We start from the raw sequence: 22023 nt of genomic DNA on the forward strand, positions 1-22023 counted from the left end.
GGAGAGCTTGAACCAAGGTTTAAAATTACTTCCCATTCCTATCCTGATCTGTTTTAAGAAACAGATTAGCTATTGTCTTTTCAGCTTTATGACCCCGAGGGAAGCTGGCGGAAACCAGTTCACACAGGAGCGCAGAACACCAGAAACAAAGCAGCAGACCATTCCTTTAGGCAGAAGCTGGTCTGCAGGACAGCAGTTCTCACAGGACTTACCCACACAAGTGTAGTTGTTTGCTGCCAACTGAAACCCAGGACTGCACTGGCAGTAAAAGGAACCTGGTGTGTTCACGCATCTTTGGTGGCAATATGGAGGCACGGCACATTCATCTATATCTAAGCAGATGGCACAGACACAGAACCAAGGTGTTAGCTGGCCATAGTGGTACACGACTTTAATCCCAGCACATGGAAGACAGTGGCAGGTGGTTCTCTGTAAGTTTGAGGCTAGCCTGATCTACATAGTGAGTAAGATAATAGTTAGAGCTACATAGTGAAACCCTATCTTGAAACAAAAACAAAAACAAAATCAACCAAACCAAACAAACAAGCAAATACCCCCAAACCCAAAAACCAGAACCAAGTTGTTGACTTATTGAATTCTCAGTGGTGCTAATGTAGAAAAAATCTCAGGAAGATCTTGTGTTACAAACAATCTTCTCCCCTCCCTTCCTCAATCTCTCCCTTTCACCCTCTCTCTTAAAATTAGTACACATGTATTTAAAACATACTTTGGCCATCGGTTAAGTAAAACATTATGAAGAAAGACAAAGCAGGGCATGGTGGTGCACACCTTTAATCACAGCACTGTGGAGGCAGAAGCAGGTGGACTTCTGTGAGTTTGAGGCTAGCTTGATCTACAAAGTGGTTCCAGGCGAGCCAGAGCTGTTATATAGAGAAATCTTGTCTCAAAATACCAAATCAAACCAAACCAAAAACAAACAAACAAAACGAAACAAAAGACCAACCACACACCCATCTTAGCAGTAAATGAATGCTTTGAAATGTAGAGAAAGGAAAGAGGTTAAGATCATGTCACATACACACAGGAGGATGCCGAGAGTGGAGGGCCAAAAACTTACCTAAAATGAGGAAAAGGAAAAAGAACGAAGATACAGCTTACAATCGAGAGAGAAAGACGTGGGTCGTGGCCAGCTGGGACTGTGGCTAAGCCATCCAAACATTTGTGTCTTCGTGTTTGTGCCTAACGTGATAGGAAGGCTTGCTATGTGTATCTTAGCAAGTTTTGTGGGGGTCAAATGAAAGAACATTGTGAAAGGAAAGGATACTACACAAGTGACCTTTTGAGAATGTCCTGACATTTGGATGAAGTGTTCCAGCCTGTGTCCTTCTTTGATAAATATTTCCAGCTATAAAACGCTCGGTGGAGAACTTGCAGAGAAGCATAATAAAATGTCATTACCTCATGACTACACTCTGTGACGGCTCCAGCATAGCGTGTGTAGTTTAACAGGACAGTTTTGTACATACAAAACAGCACCACAGAGTGACATTACCTCACGCTAAAAAAAAGTAAGAAATAACAAAGCTGTGCTGCTGTTTTAACAACAGTGTGCTCGAATGGCTTGAAGCTAACGTGAGTTCGAATGTCGGATCTGGCAATTCCATGTCTTAGCTTCTGGAGCTTCCGATTCTTATTCCATATGGTAGAATGGTTGGAGAGTTCACATGGTACAGACTAGGTGATGTATCTGGAGCATACTAGGTAGTGAAGTGGGAGGTGTTAATAGAAAGATGCAGAATGCTGCTGGCCAATCAGCACATTGAAATAACTAGAGAGACATCCTCACAGCCTATGTATCTGCTTCCTGGTACCCAGGGAGGATGGCCCTCTCACTACATATGACAGTTTATGTCCCCACCCATATTCTTATTCTGCTGCAGACTTCCTTGTAGCTTTTGTCGTTGCTTAATATTGAGATGTGTGTTTATTTGCTTGTCTGTCTCTCTCACTATCATCTGAGGCAAATAAGAGCTGTCTCTTCCCTTGAGATAGAGGTGGAAGATATTTGTCTGCTCTCTGATGTATGCTTCATGCCCCAAGCAAGGACTAGTATTAGTAGATGCTCAATTACATTATTTGATGTGGAGGAATCGTACGTTAATTAAGAGCTATTGTTTAGAGTGCTTCCTAGTGCCTTATGTGATAGCCAGGTACCACAATCGCTAGTCAATATGTATGGATTTTTTTCTAATAGCTCCTCCAGACCAAAGATTCTGTAAAATTTGTTGGCCAAATCCTATATCTCAGCATCTAGAACTGTACGTGGCACACAGTCTGCTCTCGGTGAATGTATTATGACTCAATGGTGCCCGTCTCTTCAACTAGTAGATATTCATTTTACAGCATTGCATTTGGCGATAAGGTTGTATAGTCATAACTGCAATTTATTCTGCATCTGTCTGCATGGGATACAGGCATAAACGTGTTACTCCACATAGTGAGAAGATAAATAATAGGAAGGTATAGCAGGGACAGAGAGAGAGCAAGCTGCGCAGTGCCCTGCTGATTGTGGAGGTCCATGGAGGATCGGGTCAATCCGCAACAAGTGCAGGAACTCAGAGTGCATATTTAGCTATGGCAAGCAAAACCGCCACAACACTTTTATTATACTTTGCATAGGTATCAGACTGCAACAGATTTCCAAAAATGGTCTACTTCATCCTAATTGGAAGGAGGAGTGACTAATTATATTTGGTTAGATTATGGCTCCTTGGGGAGGCAACTGGGATGGGATTGGATAGTGCAGTAGGGTTTTGTAGGGGTGGTCTTGTTGCTTTGGAAAGAATGTGTACACATGTATGGCCCAGAACCATAACCAGTGAGAAGAAGCTGTGGTGCAAGTGTCCTTGGGAGGGAGGGTGTTGATGCCCTAGAAATGATGAGGAGACCCCTTTATGATCTCTGAGGAGAGCAGAACTACCTTTGTGGGTGAGGGCAACGTCGGTACACACATGATCTGATGTGAGCTCATCTTCCCACCTTCCCATAAAGGCTGCCTCTCAGTCTTCCTTTGTCTTCGGTTCCCCTGCAGTAGAGTAGGTTACTACTGTACTTTTAGGCCCTCAGTGTTTATTTTACTGACTAAACCAAAGAGCATAGCTTGCTTTGGCGTCTGTGGAGTTTTCCAGCACTCTTGTTCTTTGTCTTAACTTCCAGCTTTACAAACCCTGGTCCTTCCATGAGTCCGGGCACCCATTCCAGCACCTAGACACAGCCTTTGGCAGGCAGAGTCGTCCAGGGTCTACAAGGAGCTGAGTGCTGACATACCCATGTTGACAGCTCACATTCTCGGGTAGAAGCTGATGCTGCCTGGCTGTCTCCAAACCCTCATCCTCTGCTCCTAGGAGAAAATCTGGTCTTCCCACTGGTCTGTGGTAAGAGTCTAGGCATGTAAACAGATGGGCAGAGGGAGCCAATCACAGCGGTTCATGACTTCTGCTGGGTTCCTTGATTGAGTGAACCAGAGTGCTGTTTTACTTCACTGCCTGCCAGCTGGCCTCCTCAAACTGTGTTCTTTCATTCATTCAGAATGTATGCAGATCATCTACTATGTGTACTGGACCCTTTGTGGGGACTCTGGCATCAGCAGTGACACAAGCTGACATGGCCCTAGACCTCAGGGACGTATCCTCTCAAACTCCCTCTGGTACAGTGCTTCATTCTGCACTTGAAACACCGCCAAAGACTTGCAGTGTAAAGAGGCTTTAGACCAGGGGTTCTCAACCTGTGGGTCATGACTCCTTTGGGGGCCGAATATCAGATATCCTGCATCAGATATTTATATTGTGATTCATAATAGTAGCAAATTACAGTTATGAAATAGCAATGAAGTAATCCTATGGTTGGGGGTCACTACAGCATGAGGAACTGTATTAAAGAGTCATAGCATTAGGAAGGTTGAGAACCACTTCTTTAGTGTTCACTCTGCCAGTCACATGGCACAGGACCACATATGTGCTAACCACTGCCATTCATGAGCTCCTGAGTTGGAACTAGTGGCATCTCCACAGGACACTTGAACATGGTGATACACAGAGCCCTTAAATAACCATAGGCTCAAATGACAGGGGTAGAGGGGGCATTTGACCTCAGCATCTATCACATGCACCATATTCTGCTGTGCAGTGGTCCCTGTCACCAGTATGTTAGTGACACAACCCCTAATGAAAAATTTAGTTCTCGGTTGTCTTTATGGTTCCATTCAGACTAGATTACTGCTTTCACTTAGTCTATAGTTCTTTAGTATTTAGGATAGTTTCAACCTTAAGGTTCCTCTTGGTAGCTGGAAACTATTTTGTTCGTTGTCGGAAGAGGAAGAAGCTGTTGGGTATCATTCTTCAATCAACCGGGAGGGCTTTGTTTTGATGTCTAAAGAGTCTCAAGATGGGAGTCTTAATACTGCACCAGGGACTTACCCACGCACTGCTCGCCCCGCTTCTGATACCCCGGAAGACACTGGCATGTGAAGGAACCACGTAAGTTGATGCACACTTGGTCCTCTCTGCAGTTGTGGGTCCCTGAGGCGCACTCATCGATATCTGGGAAAGACATGCAATACAGAAAGAATTCCAGCTGTTTGTGAAGATACGGAGGCTCTCTTTTCTTTTTTCTTAAACTGAATTTTACTTTATTCTTTAAAAGCATTATAAAATGATTTTACAATGCTGGAAATATTTAAAATAAAAGAATATTTCAAATGTTTATAAAATATTTTCAGAATTACCAGTGTGTACACCTGAGATTTACGAGGTCCTAATAATTCTTATACCTATCTTAGCCATTTACTCCATCTTCTTCCTTTTATCTATCACCCATCACGTTCCCAGTAGGCATGAATGCTTCCCTAAGACAGTTTTATACTTTTATTAGATAGGGATACCTATGAGAACACACAACAACTATTTGTAAGACTGAAGCAGGAGGATCTCCAATTTAAGTCTAGCCTGGGCTACAGGGGAAGTTCAAGTCCAGCCTTGGCAACTTAGACTCTATCTCAAAACTATAAGTAAAATGAGACTAGAATATAGCACATTGGTAAAGCACTTTCCTTGTATATGTAATGGTCTAGGGGCCATCACCAGCAACATACATATGTAGATACACTTACATAAAAGGTGAGAGAATTAAATTAGATTGCACGACTACTACTTTTGTTACCAAATGCTTTTAAATTTGAGAGACCTTCTTATAAATCTTATTATTGTATAGTCTCTCTTCTGATTCTTGCGTCTTTTACTCAAATGGCAGAATAACATGTATATATAAAGTTTTCATTACAAAACCAAAATGAGAAACACCAATTTGATCATATTCTTCTAGGACAGATATGTTAGTGTAGTTGATAGTCTCCTAAGAGATTTTACTTTGAACGATTGCTACATGTGCTTCCATGGGAAGCAAGTTACAGGTTTAGCAAAGAGGGGAACTTACCAAGGAAGACAACTTAGAGAGCCTGTTCCTGACCAAAGTGTGCTAGGAATTTGTGTGACCATTCACTGCCACTTGTAGGTAGAATTCATTTTGCCTTGTCTGTATCCTTCACAGTCATTCAGAAATCACATAGCCACCAGGAAGATAGATTTCAAAGGGGGGCTACATAGTTTTGGTATTCTCTAACAACTGAAGACTAAGCTTTAATAAAATGTCACAAAACATCTAATTTCTAGATGACCATTTCTTCATAACCAAGATAGACTTGCTGGGGAGTAAATTTTTGATCATCACTGTGGGAGACCCCAAGGTGGTGGACTGAGAATCAATGAAAAGAAATCAATTTTCAGCCATGAGAACTAACTATGCTTTCTCTTTCCCACCTATGCAGAAAGTAGCTCCTTGTGTTATTTTGTTTGGATTTTTTTTTTTTGTGATTTCAAGGAGAATTGAATTGTTGCACTCATGCTAAGCAAAGCCATAAAGTAAGCCATTCATTTTATAAGAAGTCATTCTGAGATAATCACTCTATTTAGCCCGGAGCAGTAGGAGAGATTCTGTCCAGAAAGAGGGGGCGAGAGGATGAGGATGCTCCAGCGATTGATGCACGATTGTCCATTGGGTAAACCTGGTAAGGCTTTCTTTGACACAAAATTCTTGGCACCTGATTTTAAACATCAACAAGGTCTTTTTGTTGCTGTTGTTCTGAAATGTATCAACGCTGTCACTACGATGCTGTTTTCCAATCTACCCAAAAGGGCTCTTTGGAGGTGAAAGGCCACGGAGCAGTGACTGTACTGTGAAGTCAGCTGCTCCCTTTCATGCCTTGTTATTTTCTCAAATGCACTTGATGAAAACCTTCTCTACTGGGATTCTTTGGAGCTTTATGACTCCCTAATGCAGAAATGACAGCAGAATTCCTATTGTTTTATGTCAGGAACATCTGCCAACATTTGCCGTGATAACAGCCCTGAGAGATAGAGTCCTGGTAGATCCAACTGTGGCAAGCTCCCTCTGTCCGTGCTGGCAGGAGATCAAGGACTCGGGCCGGCTTGGCACTGCTGAAGGAGGCCTAGCCAGTGACGGAGGCTTCTCTTTTTGCAACCACTCTGTGCAAACTGCCTCCACCTCATCACATTCTGGGTGTCCTGCAAGTTCCTTCCTATTTTCCCATCATTTGCTTCGAAGTGTCTTTGATAAACCGACTAACGTTTCCCCTGGGATCAATGTATCATGAAATAGGTTTTAAACATACAAACCTGTAAGGCTCCTTTCTAAGAGTCTGCTTTAGTTAGCTTCTGAAAAGAATTATTTATTAAAAAATATCCAGTGAGTTACAGTAATTTAATAAAGGCAAAGACCCAAATACACTACTATGCCACTCCAACTACCTTATTTTCCTTTCTTTACCCAAAACAAAAGAGCTGTGATAGAATTTGCTTCATCTAGTGAGCATGAATTGGTGGATGCAATGTTCCTTTGACCTGCACTTAGAAATGCTCAAAGCATAACCTCCATGACCTGGAGGCAGCATCATCTGCATTTCTGCTTGTATCGTTCTAACCGCAGTGTAAAGTATTTATTCTCCCCAGCCCTCACATTTAGCAGCTTATTTAAAGCTAAAGAATCCCAGCGGCCCGAACTTCTGTGGACTGTCTTCAATTACAGTATCTATTTAAATGCCGTAATGCTATTGTTTGGAAGATTTCATTATTGCTTGCTTATACACTCACACAAAGGCATGTTAAACCATTAAACATTTTTAAACCTTTTCGTGCGTTTTTTCCTGCTTGTCTGTTGTCAGAAGGCTCAGGGTGACACTCTGTCACCACTCCAGGGCGGCGCAACCACTGCTGTGGCAGGAACCTCTGTTGTTTGTGAGCAGAACTCACTTCCTGCATCTGTTTGGGAGGCCATCTGCGTGGGCAAAGCCCGGCTTTATTTAACAGGAAAATGACTCAGGTCAGCCATGTTTTCCCGAGAATCTAGGAACAAACGCTCTGGGGAAAGGAATTTTATGTTTTTGTTTTCAATTATCCATCATTTGTCCTTGACAGCGAAGCTCATTTCCCCTGCTTACTATAGCGCATGGAATGTGATGGGTTTTGTTTTTTCAGTAGATGTTTACCCAATTAATGGATGAATGAATGATTACCTTGGTGCTCAGGGTTTACAGAAAGCAGAACCAGCACTGTAGCTTATGGAAGTAAAATTCATAAGGCAGAAGAGAAGGCAGGCCTGAGGAGCGCGGCAGAATGAACTTTGCTTCTGAGTGGGAACAAGGGAAAACCTTTGAGTCTGGAGGACTCTCAGCCTATGCTGGCCAGAGTGAGCAGCCTTAGCATCTTTGCAGAGGAGGTGGGTCCTGAGCTGCCGGGTGAAGGGGACGAGATACAGGATCTGGTAGTGGAAGGAAGCTCTCTTTTTGAAGGCAAGTCCCACAAGAAAGAGACCCAGCAACTCTGCAGAGAATGGCAGGGAGTTGGAGTCAGCCCGGTGCTGGGTCTGGCAGAATGTGCTCAGCAAATGCGTGCCCAAGTCACTAGCAGAATCCAGAGACCTAAATGGGGGATTTGAGGGTTTGTATTGAACACTACGGTGAACAGCTGTTAATGAGACAGCCATGGATAATGTTAACACTACCAAGAACAAAACAGCAGAACATGCTTCCTAAAATCCCACAACACTTTTAAACATTCTGATAGATTGAGAATAACTTAAAAAGTGTCCTCATCTCCCTGCTTGTGATTTATACTACTGTAGGTATTTCTTTTCTTGACACTGACAACCTTAGTTGCCTTAAATAATCCAGTACAGTCTTTGCTGAGCCTCCTATCAGGCTTGCCCCAGTCAGTGGCACTGCAGATCTGTCGTTATCTGCAAGCGAACACGGCGATGGTGTCCATTCACTGGTGTCCCCTAGGCCCTGCTTAGGCCTTTGTTCTCTGGTTTTGGCTTCTTCCCTTGTATTCTGACTCATAGTTTCCAAATCCCTGACTCATGTTGTGCTCTCTCTTATGCAACATTTTAATCTCTGCAATGTTCTTTCCATAATTTGATAACTTACCACGACATGGAGTCACTTCAGCGTGTATTATGGGCAAAAGTGGCATGCAGTATGAGTGCTCTACTGTACCACATTGGGTTTCAACTTGAGTTTAAGACTCCTGACCAGTTTTGAGGAAGGCCCTGCAGACTATAGAGAGGAGGAAGGCGGCTGAAGTGACTGATTCTGTGGCTGCCCATGTGATCTAGGACTGTGGCCTCAGTGAACTTTTTCAGTGGAAGGAGTTGATGGATGAGGATCTTAAAAATTTGGAGGGTCTTTATTTTCAAAATTATTGGAGGAGGTAGGAACTTCTTAGCAAAAGCTGAGGACGTTGTTGTTCTGCCTGTGTCTTATCTAATAGTGGCTGCTGGTAATTATAATCCTGGTAATCCATTAATGTTACTGATTAAAATCTACTTAGAGGAGAGTGTATACTATTTAATATAGCATTGCATAGACATTTATTAAAGCTCTAAAACAAATTAGCATAAAGTAGATAAATAGTTTCTATAGAGAAGGAGTTTCTTAAGAAGTCGACTTACTCCAGGACACCTCGGGAAGCAGAAACAGACTACTGCCTACAGTTGACAGGCGGGGAAAGAAGATGCTAGTGACATGGTGAGTCAGAGCTGCCTGAGGTTGCAGAAACCTCATGTTCAAATCCCAGGCTCCCTTTTGCTCCTTCTATGATTTAGTTCTCCACGGACTTTTCTCCCACAAACGTGGGTAGCAAAAGTTGAGCTGCAGGCATGTATACTTTAACTTTTTCCCTCAGGATCAGAGGATTGCTAATCATGTCGTACCTGGGTTCTTCCCCGTGTCTTTCTTTTGCTTACAGTTAGATTTCTAGCTCTCTGTGCTTTCTGCTTCCCTCCCCAGTCTTTAGCCACTTAGCAACAATTTTTGTCAAAGACTTTCTAGTTTCCATTTTGCTTCCTTTATTAGAGCCGGGATCAGATTTTTCTGGCAACATGCCCAGTTCCAATTGGCTTTTCACCCTTTAGCTAGAATTCACCAGAGCTAAGCAGTTCTAGTGGAGAAAAGAGATATTTACTAACAGAGGGGAACTGTCATCATTGTGGCCAGCAGGAGATTTATAGCTCTAGATTCTTATCAATTCTGGCAAAGAGTAGATAACAATTTGGTGTGCTTTAAGTGATAAACAAAAACATCATCAAAATCAGCTTCAGCCCTCTTGGTGGTTCAATCTTTGTTTTAGAAAGTGACCAAATCCAGTGTCCTGGAAATCCTTGGCACTGTACCATGTTCTGGTAGAGTGTTGTAATATGCTGTTCCCATGTTTAAAAAGTGATGCTTGTATCGGGGTTGCTTCTTCAGCAAAGAGGATGGATTTGCATGGAAGATGAACCTTTGCTCACCTAGCTTTCCATGGAACAATGGATTCCAAACACAAGCTGATTAGATGGGGTTCAGTGTATCATTCATATATGTGGAAGGAAAACCAACAGGTTCACATGAATGCTTAACCTGCGACTTCTCTGTACTATTCACCCAGCAGATGTGCCTCTAAGTTATAGGCCGAAACAGAAGAAAAGAAGACAGAGGCACACACACTCATTCTTTAGTGCTCCTCGTGCACTGGGCAAGTGCAGCTGATTGCACTCAGAGAATTAAAGCAACATTTCCTACAGATAAATATTTTAGTATTGGGATATTTTCAGGCATCTGTGTGATGGTATCATACCCAGATGAACTTGTTTTTGTTTCTTTCTCAAACATAATTACTTCCCAGATATGTTTGGGGAAAGGTGCCCTAAAATAGGGGATACTATGGTCAGTGGTCCAACTGCAACCTTGGGGAGTGGCTGGGTACTAGGAATAAAAGCTTTTCTGTGTGGCAATTCAAATTTGTCCTATAAGGTTGGTCATTATTTTTAAACATTGATTAAAAATGGATGGTCTTGCCGGGCAGTGGTGGCGCACGCCTTTAATCCCAGCACTCGGGAGGCAGAGGCAGGAGGATCTCTGTGAGTTCAAGGCCAGCCTGGTATACAAGAGCTAGTTCCAGGACAGGAACCAAAAGCTACGGAGAAACCCTGTCTCGAAAATCCAAAAAAAAAAAAAAAAAAAAAAAAATGGATGGTCTTCTCAACATAAAGCCAGTCACACTGAACCTCATAGAAGAGAAAGTGGAAAGTACACTTGAACACATTGGCACAAGAGACCATTGCCTAAATATAACCTCAGTAGCACAGACACTGAGAAAAAATAAATGGGACCTCCTGAAGCTGAAAAGTTTCTGTAAAGCAAAGGACGAGGTCAACAAGACAAAACAACAGTTTACAGAATGTAAAAGATCTTCACTAACCCCACATCAGACAGAGAGCTGGCCTCCAAAATATACAAAGAACTCAAGAAATTGATAATCAAAAGAACAAATAATCCAATAAAAAAGTGGATTACAGACCTAAACAGAGACCTCTCAACAGAGAAATCTAAAATGACTGAAAGACACTTAAGGAAATGCTCAACATCCCTAGTTATCAGAGAAATGCAAATCAGAACAACTCTGAGATTCCATCTTACACCTGTATGAATGGCCAAGATCAAAAACACTGAGGACAACTTATGCTGGAGAGGTTGTGGGGAAAAGGGAACACTCCTGCATTGCTGGTGGGAATGCAAGCTGGTACAACCCCTTTGGATGTCAGTGTGGTGATTTCTCAGAAAATTAGGAAACAACCTTCCTCAAGACCCGGTAATACCACTTTTGGGTATATATCCAAAGAATGCTCAATCATACCGTAAGTACATGTGCTCAACTATGTTCATAGCAGCATTGTTTGTCATAACCAGAACCTAGAAACAACCTAAATGCCCCTTGAAGGAAGAATGGATAAGGAAAATGTGGTACATTTACACAATGGAGTACTACATAGCAGAAAAAATAATGACAGCTTGAAATTTTTAGGCAAATGGATGGAGCTTGAAAACATCATATTAAGTGAGGTAACCCAGACCCAGAAAGACAATTATTACATGTACTCACTCATAAGTGGTTTTAAAACATAAAGCAAAGAAGACCAGCAAACATCACAATCCCAGAGAATTTAGACAAGAGGACCCTAATAGAGATATACATGAATCTAATCTACATGGCACGTAGAAAAAGACAAAAGCTCCTGAGTAAATTGGGACCATGGGGACCATAGGAGAGGGTGGAAGGGAGGGGAGAGGCAGGGAGGGGAGCAGAGAAAAATGTAGAGTTCAATAAAACCAATTATAAAAAAAGGATGGTCTTGGGTATAATTCTGATCCTACTGATCATTGGATGTGTTTGTATCTGTGTTTTGTGGGTGTCTTGGCACTGGCCAGTTCCTGAAACCCAAATCAAACTCTGGCAAGTTATGAGCTGAATGGAGACCAATTCCACTTCTGGAGTCTACTGAGTCCCCATGGGCAGTGTGACTTGAGTTTTGGTCTCCTGCCTAGAGACCTTATAGCTGGGTCAGTACCGCCACCCCAAAGCAAACACATTCTTGGCTTTCTCCTTTAGGTAATCATCACTTGAAGTGACACAAGCCTCTGGCTATGGCAGTGCCAATTATAACAAGCATGGCTCGGTGACCTCCTAATTAGAGAGACCGGTTATATTCTTGTTCATCTAACATTAAGTAGATTTAGTTCCCACTAAATTTAAGCACAGTACTAAATGTTGGGTGCAACTTGGCATTAGTTCCCTAACTCATTAAAGGCGTAAAGCTTTTTCAAAAAAATGTCTTTGTGACTCTTACTTTTGACCATAATACCTTATTATGTTTTCCTGCACAATCTGTCCCCTCAGGGTGACCATGGGAGAGAGCACACCTGTCCCCTCAGGGTGACCATAGGAGAGTACACACACACCTGTCCCCTCAGGGTGACCATGGGGGAGGGCACATCTGTCCCCTCAGGGTGACCATGGAGCAGTGCACACCTGTCCCCTCAGGTTGACCATGGGGGAGGGCACATCTGTTCCCTCAGGGTGACCATGGAGCAGTGCACATCTGTCCCCTCAGGGTGACCATGGAGCAGTGCACACCTGTCCCCTCAGGGTGACCATGGGAGAGGCCACATTTGTTCCCTCACAGTGACCTTTGACCATGGTGAATTGGGATGTGGAGACAGGAGCATTACTCAGAGCTTGAGGGCCAGCTAGTCTGACATTCACATGGGTAAGCAAGAAGAAACTCTCAAAGCAAAATAGAGGGCAAGGCCCGACACCTGAAAAGTTTCACTCTTGGGTGTGGAATTTTCAGATATGAAAACTCACACATATGAACACGAACATATACAAACATAAATGCATACAAACATATACACACCATGTATATTTAAATGTATGTGGATTGACAAAAGGAGATGTAATGCTTAAATATTTTTTTTTTTCGAGACAGGGTTTCTCTGTGTAGCTTTGGTGCCTGTCCTGGCACTAGCTCTGTAGACTAGGCTGGCCTTGAACTCACAGAGATCCGCCTGCCTCTGCCTCCCACGTGCTGGAATTAAAGAAGTGCGCCACTACTGCCTGGTGAGCTTAAATATTTTTAGTGTATCTTCAGATCCTCAGGAAAGGTTATAACTTCTAATTTACATTGGATTTTGATACGCCAGGGTGCACGTTTGCGCAATCCCCAGGGGAAACGTAAAGGAATAGTAATAAAACATGGAACTAGAAATCTGACTGAGGGGAACATGGAATCGTGAAAAATCCTTTGTCAACTTAAAGAGAACGTGAAGAATAAGAATAAAAATAAGAATAAGATGCCAGGTGGTGGTGATGCACACCTGGCCTACCTAGCCTGGTCTACAGAGTGAGTTCCAGGACAGGCTCCAAAGCTACAGAGAAACCCTGTCTCGGAAATCCAAAAAAGAAAAGAAGGAGAAGGAGAAGATGAAATGTGCAGGCAATGCAGACGGCGGATGGTAGGGTAGTTGTTTTGGGTTTCACACTTATCACTTAGTGATTAGAACTGGACTGCATGCTAGCTCTAAAACAAAAACTGAGCAGGCAGACGGTTCAGCAATCAGAAATGTTTTCTATGAAAGCTGAGGACACAAGTTCAATTTCTGGAACCCATGCAAAAGGGAGACCTGATCTCACAATGTTCCCACCCTGTTGCTCACATTATACACTAGCAATAATGATGATGATGATAATTATTAAATAATCATGTAATTAAAGAAAATGAATATACTGTTTCAAGTAACATAATTCAACTGTAAGTGTATGGATATTAAAGAAAAAGAGATAAAAAATATACTATACAAATATTAACCAGAAAAACTTTAGCTTTGCAATTTTAACATTGGATAAAACTGCCTTTAAGGGAAAAATCACTAAGGAATAAGTCAGGAATAGTACTTACAACAAAACTTTTAGGGAAACATAGAAACTCTAAACTTAAAATCATTTAATCATAAATGAAGTAAAAGCTAAATGTAAACATAACGAAATACAATTATGGTAAGGTTTTAGCAATTTCTCCCAGGAACTGAAAGAATCAACATACATTATTCAGAAGTGAAGACAAAATAAAAATAACATGGCAAAAACTTTGAAAAAATGCTTACCACTGTATGGAAAACATAGCTTTTGTATGTACTGAGAGAATGTTGAAAGAAAATCTCCATGTGCTGGCCATGGGACAAGTCTAAATAAATTTCAGAGGACTGCCATATACAGATTATGTTTCCCAGTGGGTGTGGCTCAGAGACAGAGCGTTAACCCCACGCTATGCTCTCCAACTACCACAGGGATGAAGAAGTGACAGGAGCAAAAGGACAATGACAACAGCAATAAAACTAGCAAAGCTCTGGTTTGGAAAAGGCAGACATTTCTAACAAGCCTGTGGCTTAGAGAAGGGAGTAAAAGTGAAAATGAGGACTAGGGCAAGCTGAACAGCATCCAGAGTCGTGGGGACGAGTAGCCTTCCTCCATACTTTCCCCATCAGTCTTGATCTTTTTTTCTCTGTGCTCAACCCATAAGGGTCACAGTTGGCTCAGAGTGGACTTCAGCATCCTGAGAAGCTATTTAGAGAAAAGAGGCAAATACATTCTAAAAAGCAGAACTAAAAGTAATGAGGAGAAATTCAAGGAAACTAGACTTTAACATTCAAGAAAAGATGTTACAGTTATTAGAAGCCTTGATGTATGCAGAAGTAATGAGTTTCCTGTCTCTGGGAATTTGCACTCAGTGTACCATGGATCTCAGGCAGGTGGCAGGGATCTGCCTCCTTATCTGTATTAGAAAACAGTGATAAGGGGTTACACATAAGTGTGGCAGTGGAAATGACATTTTAATCTTTTGGGCATATTTCTTTGTATTTTAAAATTAACTTTTCCTAAGCTTAACACACGCACACACACACACACACACACACACACACACACACAGGACACACACACATACACACACAGAGAACACACACACACACACACACACACACACACACACACACACACACCAAAAGAAAGAGAGGAAAACCACTGCCTTTGTCCTAATAGTAATAAATAAGGACTCAACAGACTTAAGCACTTCCTCTCATTTGACACATCATGCGCACACATGTGTGCTTTTGTACATTTAGGAAGTTGGCTTTTGTATTTATCCTGTAACATCTGACAAACTTGAAGATAAAATATATGGAGGAACATTCTTATCTCAAGGGCCTGTTTATTTCCTCCCTTCTCCTTGAGCAGAAAAGCAGCTCACATGTCTTTGACTTCTTGCTATCTGCCCAGTACTAAAGTTTTCTCAGAAAAGAGGACCCTTCACTTTGATCATGTCAAGACATGGGATTACTCAGTGACCAACATATTAAATGTGAGCAACTATCAGTAATCAACTTGTATTTCACAAAGAATGATTCAACCATTGCCATTCTCCCCGAGCTACCGTCCTATATTCCCCAATTTAATTTCCAATAAAATGTGTTGACATAAGACTGTGGAATCCCTCCTTCTTTGTATCAAAATGCAATGAGCGTTGTGAAAGTTTGAGGAACTCATAAATTTCAGCTGGAGGAGTGTAAAGGGGATGTGGGACAAGAGAAAATCCTGTTCAGTGAAGTTGTTGGCCCTGCGGGAGGTCTGAGTCTCTAGCTTTCTGCAAACCAACATGGAAAACGGTCTTTGAACTTTTAAATAAACGTTGGGCCTTTTATCTTATATTTCCTTGGTGGGAGTGGTAAGCTTTGCAGTATTATTATTCTCTGAGATCTTTTTCAGTTCTGAAACAATGGTTTCTTTGATGGGTTATTGGGTGCCGTTTTCAAAAGTGTTCATTTCCCCGCTTTCAACTCATTTCCGTGAAAAACTTGTTCTTGTTTTCTTGGAGTCATGGTTTCAAGTCTTCATTTCTCCTTTCCCCTTTAAAATTTTTGATCAAATTCTCCCTTACTCTACTGGATTGGTTCAAAGGGGAGTCTGAAAACAGACTGTCTTTCTGGGTAAGAGGGAAGGATTATCAGAGGAGTGGGGAGTCCTGGATGCATACTACTGTGTACCTGAGAAGTTCCTTGTTTGCCAGAACTTCAGAGTAGCTTTAATGCATGCTTGACAATGTACACTGGAGAAAACCTTATGGGGAGACATGCACTGTACAGTGTTTCTCAGCTGCAGTACAAAGACAGATGGAGCTATGCCAGGCACGTGGTGGATGTGTTAAAGGTAGATGCTAAATAACCCAGTCTTCAGGGGAATTTCTTGGCATGCGTAAACACAGATGAAAAGGAGCCTGTGTGTTTTGGCTCTCTTACATCTACTTTAATGGTTGCTGTATGCGGCGCATGTATGGAGTCTATCTCATTCCACAAATATGGAAGAAAGTGGAACGTTGGAGCAAGTCATATTGTTAATTTAAAAATTACCCTGGGATTATTTTTCCCTAGGAATGTAATATTTTATTTATGGAAACCTTTAAATAAAAGCTGTTGGCTTCAGGCACACATGTGGTTAATGTAGATGATGGTGAGGCTGCCAGAAAGGTCTCTGAATGTCCCCTGTCAGTGACTGTCAATCACTGATCTCTTTATTTTCTGAAGTAGAGGAATCAAGCTATTTTCTCCCTGTTAGTATTTTAAGTCCTAAATTCTTTTATTTGAGATGGCATTTTTATTACAAATATAACAAAATGCTTATGTCTAACATATTATACTGTGAACCAAGTTTGAAGAAGGAACAGATCTGTCTAAAAGGTTTTAGAATTGCAGAATAACATCTTCTTATGTAGCTCCTTGTCTTAAATATGATTGAGACAGAAGCGTAAGATCATGGGTGTTTTTTTCTTTTGTGTATGTGTAGTATATGTGTGTTTGTTGTATGTATGTAAACATGTTCCTACAGGTGTGTACACCTGTGTATGTAGGTGTGCTCGCCTATGCATGTGCCTATGAAGGCCAGAAGAATTAATGTTCTGTGTCCTCTCTCTTCCCCTTATTTTTTTGAGTCATGGTCTCTCACTGAGCATGGAACTCCCCTCTTCAGCTAGAGTGGCTGGCCAGAGAGCAGCGGAGATCTGTTTTCCCTTCTACAAAGTGTTGGGATACAGACACGTGTTGCTGCTCCTGGCTTTTGTCTGAGGGGTTAGGATCCAGACTCAGATGCCCACACTCTTGCGGTGAGTGCTCTGGTCGTTGTGCTATCTCCCATCACGTGAGTCCCACCCAATCCTAAACAGAATTGCAGTTTTATTTGGTGTCCTAGGGCATTTTCTTGACCTTTCCAAGTCTCATTGCCTTATCTACCAAGTAGAGACAGTGTCAATCACATAATGCCACTGCAGTGATGAACTGAAATAATACAGCAAGAGTAGCACGGGATCATAGGAAGTGCTCCATAAGTTGCTTCGGATGAAAAGACTAAAAGTTGACAGCAGATCAAGTTAATATTTCTGTCAGATGCAGATGGAAGGAAATAGGAAAGCTGCAAATATTATGATTTCCAGCATAATTTTCATGTTAATTTGTATATGATTATACACAGGTCTTCATTTCTATGCTTTCTCATATTTGAATATGGCCTACCATAGTTAATACCTGAAGAGGAGGATCACCAACCACTGCATGACCACCGTCCCTGCTTTTTATATATCCCAGATGAACGGACCCAAGAAAAGGGAAGCCAGACTTCCTTATACTTTGTTCTCATGGAGGAAATTGGAACCTTCAAACAAAAAGGGGTCTACTAAAATAAATCATGCTACCATTTTTATATTTCATAATGTTTTGTGATAGGAAAGGACTGCTCATACTATAACAGCCCTTTGTGACAATCAGGTATTAGTGTTTATAAAGGGATTTAGCAGACAGCACCAACCAGAGCTCCAACTAGTACTGAAATATAAATCCAAGAGAATACTCTAATGTACATTCTAGCTATGAGAAAGGTATGAAAATGGAAGGTTTAATGGTAATTTTTATTTATTTAATTATGCTAAGGGCATTATAGTCACTGTAATTCATTCAAGTCAGTAATGAAGTTATAGCTCAGAACTAGAGAATAAAGGGAGAATGCATCCCTTTATTACATTATTATAGCTCAGAACTAGAGGATGAAGGGAGAATGCATCCCTTTATTACATTATTATAGCTCAGAACTGGAGGATAAAGGGAGAATGCATCCCTTTATTTCATAATGCTTTGTGATAGGGAAATATCTACATACAGAAGCAGAACCAGGATCCTGCAGTTTTCCCCTGAGGGTAAGACAAAGAGTTAAACTGAAATGAACGGGTTAGATTTGCAGGGTATCTGATTTCTCCAATGAGGAGGTTCAGAACAAGCATGCCTATAGCACTTGGACCAGTGTGTCAGTGAAGCAGCCCTTTGGCCTCAGCTGAGGGGGAGGTTTCATTGAGAGCTGCTTTCAGGTTTTGAGATGCTTACAGGTAATAGACAAAGATCATGAGAAGTACTTTTTGGAAAGTCAGGTTTCTTTGGACACCAAACATTGTGAGGTGAATCATATTCATTGTATCCAGTGTCTCTTACTGCCATATTAAAGGTGTAGGTAAGAGAACTGACAGCAACTCCTCTGTCAGCTCTGCATTTCTTACATTTAATATTTAATTTTGTATCACCTTTGAGACCATTGCTCTAATTAATAAGCCCTGACTGCTGATCCCTCAGTGAGGGACACAGACCTTGGACGCCTCTTCTTGGACAGTTGTTCGTAGCTGCTTTTACTCTGACCGGGGGCATGTCCCCTGCCATCTTCACCTGCCTAATGAGGCTGGGGCTGCCAGGCTCTTAGGGACACCCAAACCTCGCCCTAGCTCTATACGTGATAAAGTTTAGGCAGTTCTGCACAATTGCTCAGAACCTCCACTGAGACATTATAGGTGGTTCCATATACCTATAAAATGACTGTTCTTGGGCTCCTCCTCATCAACGCATCTTTTCTAACTCTGCGTATCACCCATGCAACAGCCCTGAGCAATAATTCTCACCTCTCGCCTGCCTCTGCCAGTAGGCCTTCCCCCAGCCCTCTAACTCAGCAGGAGGGAGTCCCCTTCGCGGTCAGCACATGCCAACCTTCTTTATACTTATTCTCCCGGATTCCTTATGACCAACATGACGTCCTGTTGTCCAACTGGCCATCGGACAGTTGTAGCCATAATCCTCCTTGCTAAGAAGACTGGCAACAGTCGTGAACTACCTAGGGGAGGCCCTTGCTGCCTGGTCTCTACTTCATTTTTAATTAAAGTTACAGTAAGGATGAAGGGGGCACTTGGCTCATGGTGCCTGATCTGGCCCAAGCTTCTATCAAGTTTTAGTCTGGCGATGTTCACTAGGCAACTGTCGCTTTATCACTCAGGGCGCATAGCAGTGGCCTGGGGGATTGATTGCACAGCCTCAGCGAGTTGAAAGCAGCCCCTGAGCTCTCTGCTGAATTTGATGTACACATCCTAGCATTTTATAATATAAAGAAACAAAGCACGTAAGATAAACAATGCTTAAGGCTTCCATTACACTTTACAGTTTACTTCTCTCTATGATAAATGATTTCTTTTTGCATAATTAGAGAACGTTGGGCCAAGTAATGTGTCTATATGGACTTTCTTCCTGGCCTCTGCAAACCCCAAAATGTCAGTTTGGTTTTCAAACCAGTGTTTCAATCAGTTTTAGTACAAGCCCTAAACAGGGCTGGCTTCAAACCCCAAAAAACCCTTCAAGAACTACAGCTGAGTCTGTGTGGGGAAAACCTAGCAGTGGTGGGAACGACACAGCCGTTACCGAGGGGATCCATAAACCTGGCTTGACCTCTGCAGCTGTTCCTGAACCCGGGTCTTTGCTGCATCATTTGATGGAAAGTCAGACTTACAAACAGACTTGGGCTGTTTTGGGAAGGAAATCCATACCTAGTATGACTATAGATAGAAAATAAGGCCAGTTCTAAGTATTCAGGATAAATAATGTGATCTTGTTAATAAATTAAAATTCAGAAGCAAATTTAAAAGTTAACACTATATTTGTGCATTTAATCCTTCTGTAAGACAAATTGATACAGGGCATCTCTCAGCTTGTACTAAGGACACTCATCATGTTATCTTGGCCCATTGTTAGGATAAAACCCCAACTGTGACCCTGGTGTGTGGGGCTCTTCATGCTTCGACTCCTGTCTCTTCACACCGTGTGCACCCAGGTCACACCAAACACCTTACATTTCAGCAAGTGTTTCTCACTAGGTCTGGAAAACTTTTTCTCTTCCCTCATTCCCCATGTCTCTGAAATCAGATTCCTATAACTTTTTAAGATTAAAGCCTGGTGTCACTTTCCCCGGGAAGTCCCAAAATGGAATCTAATAGTTGTAATGCCGCACTAAATTAGTCTGCTCCCACGTGTGAGCTCTTTGCAGGCAGGCCCCATAAGCTCTGATACTTGTTTTCTTGGTACCTCCTATGCTTTGATCATGCTCAATTCAGGCCCAGCACATAACTTTGCATTTGGAAGACATGTTTAGGGATCTTGCAATGAGATACCTTATCTGTGGTTGGTGACATGTCCCCAACTGTGACAAAGTGAAGTTAAATCCATCTTCCTCATCTCATTCCTAAATCCAATATGAAAGATAAAAGCAACCTAGACAGCTACCACATCATCTCAGAAGACGCCTACCCCACAGAGGGAAAGCTCAGGCTCGACCATGACTTACACAGGTCAGTCACCAGACACGTCAGTCACTGTCACCTTTGTAAACTGGTTGTGTGCTAGTTTTCAGAGAACAACTTAGGAAAATAGGATCTAAACTCAACTCGAGTTTCTTTGGCTTATTTCACAAACCGTATATTCTTATAAACTCAAATTTATATTTTATTAGCTCAGCAGATCAGCCCTGCCCCTACTCCTAAACTATACTGCTTTTTCCCGTACAATTTAAAAATTATTATTTTTAACAAAGACAATAGCTTTAAGACGTTCTTTCTGTAGACGCCGTGGAAACCTGTTGCTTTCTCCTTCCTTAAGGAGCTTGTTCTTCATCCACTCTTATCCTATAGGTTGGGGAGTGGCGGGACAGAGAATTGCCTTTTGTTATAATTTCATATATTCTCAAAACCTTACACTGAGCTAAGCTGGGGGTCATTGCATTTTGAAGGGAGCAGCCTTGATGTTCAGATAGTAGAATGTCTGTGCAGAGTCTATGCTTAGACGGTTTGTAGGAGGAGTCCTTCTGGTTAGACTTCACGGTGAATGAACACCTTAGAGTATAATAATGTGGGCATGAGGCAGAAAGGCTGGTTGCTCAAAAGATCATTTAGGGGCTAATTATCCCTTAATTGATTATTTTATGAAGCATGAAAACAGAAATGGTAATCTTATGAATGTGTAATTGATACTTATCTTTATAGCTATAAATAAATATATGATTATGAATAAATATATTGCTGTTGACCCTCCTTGAAGATAACTTGTTTGAAATCACTGAATCAGGAGAAGCACTCAGATGTAAAATAGCAAACAGAACTTATTAGAAATAGTTTTAAGCTAGTTATTATCATCCTGAAAATAACCCATTTATATTATACTTCCTTCTAGCACTGTTACAGTATATACAGCTTCTCCTAGCACTGTTACTGTATACGCAGCACTGGAACGCTCCTCTAAGCAATGATAATATATATATATATATATGTATATATATACATATAATCCAAATGCCCCTCCTAGCACTGTTACTGTATGCACAGCACTGGAATGCTCCTAGTACAGTTACCGTAAATACAGCATTCAAATGCCACACCACACAATTCTTTCTGGAGACACTCACTTGGCTATCAATCAGACTGACACATTCTCTCTCCCACAGTGAAAATTACTACAATTTAACACACTTAACTATTTATGTAGACTTTTACTCTTTATTATTTAGTTACTTGAAAGTGGTATTTCTTTATGTCACTCCTTGACCAAAGTTTTCTTCTGACCATATCATGTCTAAGTGATTTAACCAAGAACTCAGAGTCTTATCTAAACAGTCACCCAGTCTTGTTTCCTGCTGTGCTTGCTGATGCTGTCTTTGCTCT

General features: G+C 41.7%; 1 protein-coding gene across 1 annotated transcript in view; it reads right to left on the reverse strand.

Annotated features, from left to right (window-relative positions):
• Positions 1-22023, reverse strand: part of Efemp1 (EGF containing fibulin extracellular matrix protein 1) — a 63791-nt gene that overhangs the window by 10673 nt on the left and 31095 nt on the right. The window contains exons 5-6 of the mRNA XM_005367723.3: positions 4437-4559; positions 213-332 (exon numbers count right to left, since the gene is read on the reverse strand). Of these exons, the coding sequence (XP_005367780.1) occupies positions 213-332; positions 4437-4559 (243 nt within the window). The remainder of the gene's footprint in view (positions 1-212; positions 333-4436; positions 4560-22023) is intronic.

The sequence above is a fragment of the Microtus ochrogaster genome, unplaced genomic scaffold (assembly GCF_000317375.1).
Source record: "Microtus ochrogaster isolate Prairie Vole_2 unplaced genomic scaffold, MicOch1.0 UNK22, whole genome shotgun sequence".
Classification (NCBI taxonomy): Eukaryota; Metazoa; Chordata; class Mammalia; order Rodentia; family Cricetidae; genus Microtus; species Microtus ochrogaster.